We start from the raw sequence: 6,178 nt of genomic DNA on the forward strand, positions 1-6,178 counted from the left end.
ATTAAAGACAACCAGCTGGAAGGAGCGGCCCATCAGCCACGTGCATCGCCGCTCGATTGAGCATGATCCTATGGCTGAGACATTCTTTACCGGAAGAGACATTTCGTTGATCACGTATTCACCACGACACTCTCAGCCTTTTCTCTTTGCTCATCTTCTTCCTTTTTGCAACCCGGCTGCTCCGCCAAATCAAACACTGAAGTTCGAACGTATCTGTCAAATCAAATATTACATAATAATACATGCCACACGACGAGGTGTGGTCAGCTATCTCAAGTTTTCCCCTTTCAAACGAAAGTTTTTCCGTTTAGTAGTTATTTGAATGAAAGAAATAATGATATGTACATCCACATTGAAATATACTCCTACTATTAAGCAACGGCGGCCATTGATCTTGATCCAACGGCCCTGGCCGGCCGTCACGACGGGTCACCAACATACCAGAGTCCTCATCCGATGAGATCAATCAAACTCATTGATCGATCGTGCTTAATCAGAATTACAATCACAATTAGAATTAGAATATTCCCTCAGCAAAAGAAGAAGATTAAGACTTGAACACGAATTAAACAGACAAACAATCTCTGCACGCACCAGATTCCAACCCCAAACCGACCGAACCCGACCCCTCGCACCATCTATAAATCCGACCGCACCCGACCCCTTCCCCCACAAACCCACCCACCGATCCGTCACAACCCACAAAAAAAACTCGAAAAAGCTCCACCCGGAGAGCGACGCCCGTCTCCCCACGTCGTCCCCCACCATGGCACGCGCCGCCGCGGCGGGGGCGGGCCTCCTCCTGGCCCTGCTCCTGCTCGCCGTCGCGGCCGTCGCCTCGGCCGCGGACATGTCCATCATCGCATACAACGCGGAGCACGGGGCGCGGGGGCTGGAGCGCACGGAGGCGGAGGCCCGGGCCGTCTACGACCTCTGGCTGGCCGAGCACGGCGGGGGCTCCTCCCCCAACGCCAACTCCATCCCCGAGCGGGAGCGCCGGTTCCGGGCCTTCTGGGACAACCTCCGCTTCGTCGACGCCCACAACGCGCGCGCCGCGGCCGGCGAGGAGGGCTTCCGCCTCGGCATGAACCGCTTCGCCGATCTCACCAACGACGAGTTCCGCGCCGCCTACCTCGGGGTCAAGGGCGCCGCCGAGAGGAACAGGGCCGCCCGCGTCGTCGGCGAGAGGTACCGCCACGATGGGTCGGACAAGCTGCCGGAGGCCGTCGACTGGAGGGAGAAGGGCGCCGTCGCCCCCGTCAAGAACCAGGGCCAATGCGGTGAGAAACTCCTCCTCTTCTCACCTTGAACGATTTTTGTTATCAGATTTAATTTAGATTTAGATTTGTCCCCTGTTCTGTTAACGGCGGATCTCGGATCTGGGTTCTTCGTCACCTTTACCCTAGTTCTTGTCGATCCCAAAATCGATCTATGATGCAACCGTTGTCCTGAGAAAAAAAAATCCTCTTTTGGGGCTTAATTAGATGCAAATTTGTTGACGTACGGGTAGGTTTGCAAAAAAGTTCATGCTTTTCTTAGGACGGAAGCAATGGCCATGAGTCGCGCGGCTTTGACTTGCACAGGGGTTAATGGTACCCGATTCGTTGTGTTGCCTTGCGCTGTGTGGTTTGGAAGTAGTACAGAAGTATTATTCCGATCTGTGGCTGCCTTTTTGGGTTAGTTCTTGTCTGTTCCTCGCAGCTCAGATTGTCGTATTGGTGCATCTGTCAGTCAAGCGCTGCTGACCAGTTGATCATACGAACTTAAACCGTCAACCAACTACCTAAGCCATTAACCATACCTGACAACGTTTGGAAGTATGGTGATTAGGATGTCTTATTCTGTCACCTTCCTTTAATACTGGGCCATGGGGGAATAACCGAAGAAGCAAACAAACGTTATGTATCCTTATTACTAGTAAGAAGGAAGCAATGGCCACTTTCACTTGAACAACAATTAATGGCAGGCGGTTCGTTGGACTTGCCATGTGCTTTAGCTCCATTATTGTTCTGATATGTGGCCACCTTCTTTTTGGGTAGTTTTTGTTTGGACATTGCAATTGGAATTGTTGTATTGCGTGCATCTGTCAGTCAATTGCTGCTGACCAGTTGATCATCTTAACTTAAACCATCAACCAAGTATGCAAGGGAATTAACCAGATCTGACAATGTTCAGTCACAACTATTTTTAAGCTTCTTCAGTACCACTAGCTTACATAAAGTACTGTACAAATTGTGCAGCATGGTGATTATGCTGTTAGTAGGATGTGCTAGGTTACTGCTCTACTTCTTCTGTCACCTCCCATTGATATTGGGCCATTGGAAAAACAGAAGAAGCAAACGAATGCCTTGACAGGAAATCGATCTAGTTAAAACTGTTTGAAGGTTTGGTACACCCTTTGCCTGTTACCTTTGGCACCTAATGGATGAGTTAAGTGAGCATGGCTCTTAATTGGTGTGGTCCTAGGAAGAGGTAAAGTTGGTGTGATTGTAACTGTGGCACTCTTATATGGCAAGTTTTTTTGCTGTTGACTGATTCATCGTTTGTAAATATTTTGCTGTTGACTGATGAATCGTTTTAATGGTGTGTGCAGGAAGTTGCTGGGCTTTTTCTGCAGTCAGCACAGTAGAAAGCATCAACCAAATTGTCACTGGTGAGATGGTGACATTATCTGAGCAGGAGCTTGTGGAGTGCGACATCAATGGCGGGAGCAGTGGCTGCAATGGTGGGCTTATGGATGACGCCTTTGAGTTCATCATAAAGAATGGTGGCATTGATACTGAAGATGACTACCCTTACAAAGCCGTGGACGGCAGATGTGATGTCCTCAGGGTGGGTACTTGCTTACTTCCTTCATATAGTCCCTGCATCCAGATGATGCTCGTTGCTGACCGGTACATTTTATCATATCTTTGCAGAAAAATGCGAAGGTGGTGAGCATTGATGGCTTTGAAGATGTCCCTGAAAATGATGAGAAATCGTTGCAGAAGGCGGTTGCTCACCAGCCCGTGAGTGTTGCCATTGAAGCTGGAGGCCGGGAGTTCCAGCTCTACCATTCGGTAAGTGAACTTGTTGCAGCAGGCAGCTAACTTTTATCCAGCATTCAGGCCAGTCTGGTGATAACAGGCCCCTTGATTGATCTGTATTACAGGGTGTCTTCAGTGGAAGGTGTGGCACGCAACTCGACCACGGTGTGGTTGCTGTTGGCTATGGCACCGATAATGGCAAGGACTACTGGATTGTCCGCAACTCATGGGGTCCAAACTGGGGAGAGGCTGGGTACCTCCGCATGGAGCGCAACATCAACGTGACCAGTGGGAAGTGTGGGATAGCCATGATGTCATCGTACCCCACCAAGAAGGGCGCTAACCCGCCCAAGCCAGCCCCAACACCTCCCTCACCGCCAACTCCACCTCCCCCGGTCGCCCCTGACCACGTATGTGATGAGAACTTCTCATGCCCTGCAGGCAGCACCTGCTGCTGCTCTTTCGGCTTCAGGAACCTCTGCCTGGTGTGGGGCTGCTGCCCGGCCGAAGGCGCCACCTGCTGCAAGGATCACTCCAGCTGCTGCCCACCGGACTACCCCGTCTGCAACATCAGGGCTGGGACTTGCTCAGCGGTAATTACTTCTGCTTTCTTAGTTTATTATTCTTGCTGCAGCATTGCGATAATATCTACATCTGTTTTCCGTTTATGTCTTTGAAGTGTTCAGCTCATGCAAGTTAGGCAGTTCTGAATATTCATGCCGTATGCATGACCAAACTGACCTTGTCATACTTTCTTTTCTTGAAAAATACATACTTACTAGTGGATATTAGGTTTTTACTTGTTCATCTTAGGTCGTAAGTAGAAAGCCATAGCGGATGGACTGACTTGTTTTTGTTTGGATTGAGCAGACCAAGAACAGCCCGCTGAGCGTGAAGGCCTTGAAGCGCACCCTGGCCATGCGAAACACGGCATGAACTTGTTGACAGACAGCGGTGTCTAAGGTGGAGTAGAAGGATGCGGCCGCTGGAGCTTTTCTCCCTCCGTGCACCCAACAAGCCTTTGTGCAAAATTTGAACCAGACATTGCTTTTGTAGAATTATCGTTGCTTAGTATTACGATTCTAGCAGTACCGGTCGCTTAATATATCCCCTACTTCTACATGTACTCATTGTACATAGCTCGCCCCCATTTGTACTCGTGCTATCTTAAAGAATATTCGTCAGAGCTAATTGGTGATCATCGTGTACATGCTGTTTGATGCTTATATGTGGATGCAACAGCACGCTTCGAACTATTGATCCTCTGATTTGCTGTTCGAATTTCCTGGAGTACGTCTGCTTTCTTTCTGAACTGAACTGTGAAGATTAATTAGCTATGTGGTTTGTAGTTGTTCAATAGTGTCTACATATCCTTGCTTGATTTTTTTTCAGTACCCTGCTTTCCCTGGTCGCCGACTCATTGATGTTGATGTCCTGTCAACCTCTCGCTCTCATACCAATAAAAAAGAAACTGAAATTAATCCAACAGAATAAATTGACTTGTCTTGAGCAGGAGATACGAATTTTTCACCAATAACTTTTGCCACATGTGCCCATGAGGGAACTCCATTCATCAAATTCCTAAAGAGAAGACCACTTTATATAGTCCAACAAATGTTTTCTTTTGAACGGGGGCTCATCATAATTTTAAGAAGAGTTTAAAGGTCACAGGTTACAAGCGACCGAAAAAGAACGGTTGGAGGCAATGTTTCTACTCTCGCGGCATAAAAAATCTCAAATCTCAAATGCCTAGTGACCTCAAATGCCCGGAAAAAACGGCACTTGAAAAGCATATGTTCATACTTGATAGGCTATTTTATGAATTTTTTTTCAAATTTGTGGTATTGCAAGTTTATTATTTTTTCCACTAACTAGTGCACATAGAATGGACCCATGCAAAAAGATTTCAAATATTGAGCCTTATTTTAGTTTCTTTAATTTTCTCCAAAACCGGGTCAAATTTGCTAGGATGGTCCTTGATAGCAAATGTTTGGGCAATTTAACTCTGATTGTGCATACATTAACAATATGAAAGCTTGAAATGATTTTTGGCCCATTTTCAGGACCAAACTACATCACACTTGTAGTTCAAATTTAAACAAGTTCTGGTAAATCACTAGAAATTCACTAAATAAATGAAATATAGCAATACAACCCTAAAATTCATGAAATTTGAGTAATGGGCATCCAATGCGGTCTACTTTGGACGAAAAAAAAGCAAAGGCCCAATTTTCAAACTCATTTGTGTTGCTTCTTTCACAAAGGGCATTTCGGACACTTGGAAAATGAAAATATAATTCCATATTACAGAATAATTGCATATTCCTATGGCAATATTGTTTACTTCATACTAGATAGGTCATTTTATGAAGTTTTTTCTTTATAAATATGTGATATTGAAAGTTGATTATTTTTTCCACTAGCTAGTGACATAAAATGGCTCCATTCAAAAGGATCTCAAATTTTGAGAATTATTCTATTCTATTCTATTTTATTTTAATTTCTTCAAAACTGGGTCAAGTTTGCTAGGATGGCCGTTCATAGCAAATATTTGGAAAACTCGATTTTGATGTGCCTAGTGCATACATTAACAATGTGAAAGTTTGAAATGACTTTCGCCAATTTTTAGGACGAAACTATATCATACTTGTAATCCAAATTTGTGCAAGTTCTTGTAAATCACTAAACCTATGAAATATAGCAATACAACTCTAAAATTCATGAAATTTGAGAAGTGGACATCCAGTGTGGTCTACTTTGGATGAAAAAAAGTGCAAATGCACAATTTTCAAACTTATTTGAGATACTTCTTTTACAAAAAAAAACAATTTTTAACCTTGGAAAATAAAAAATGTATTTTTATTACAAAAACTTCATAAAAATTTGGCAGTAGACCTCCAATGTGGGCACTTTTTTTGTGACACTTTTTTTCAAAAGGGCACCTCAAATAAGTTTTTCGTTTTCCAATATAGTGCTTCGCTTTTCCTACAGGGTCTCGTTCGATATTGTTCTGTCAACCAGGGGACCATTTGCAAAAGTATTTGATCTCTGTGCTCCGCCGTCGCCCATATGCCTGCCATCTAGAGAACAGAGCCACACGGCGGTGCCCTATTGCCACCGCCCATCGCGTCCACCGCTCCTTCTTGCCACCG

The 6,178-nt window shown here is 45.2% G+C and overlaps 1 protein-coding gene across 1 annotated transcript; it reads left to right on the plus strand.

Annotated features, from left to right (window-relative positions):
• Positions 1–677: 677 nt before the first annotated feature.
• Positions 678–4,307, plus strand: LOC109751571 (oryzain beta chain). Its single transcript, XM_020310451.3, has 5 exons — positions 678–1,280; positions 2,594–2,832; positions 2,919–3,059; positions 3,152–3,619; positions 3,897–4,307. The coding sequence occupies exons 1-5, from the start codon at positions 767–769 to the stop codon at positions 3,960–3,962; spliced, it is 1,428 nt and encodes a 475-aa protein (XP_020166040.1). The 5' UTR covers positions 678–766; the 3' UTR covers positions 3,963–4,307.
• Positions 4,308–6,178: the final 1,871 nt, after the last annotated feature.

Source organism: Aegilops tauschii, chromosome 2 (assembly GCF_002575655.3).
Source record: "Aegilops tauschii subsp. strangulata cultivar AL8/78 chromosome 2, Aet v6.0, whole genome shotgun sequence".
In the NCBI taxonomy this organism is placed as follows: domain Eukaryota; kingdom Viridiplantae; phylum Streptophyta; class Magnoliopsida; order Poales; family Poaceae; genus Aegilops; species Aegilops tauschii.

What these genes read in the sequence shown, in the direction of transcription:
- LOC109751571 (XM_020310451.3), top strand. Translation starts at nt 767, where the DNA reads ATGGCACGCGCCGCCGCGGCGGGGGCGGGCCTCCTCCTGGCCCTGCTC. An exon ending in GCAGATGTGATGTCCTCAGG is followed by an intron (nt 2,833 to 2,918) that starts GTGGGTACTTGC and finishes ATATCTTTGCAG; the next exon opens with AAAAATGCGAAGGTGGTGAG. An exon ending in GGGCTGGGACTTGCTCAGCG is followed by an intron (nt 3,620 to 3,896) that starts GTAATTACTTCT and finishes TGGATTGAGCAG; the next exon opens with ACCAAGAACAGCCCGCTGAG.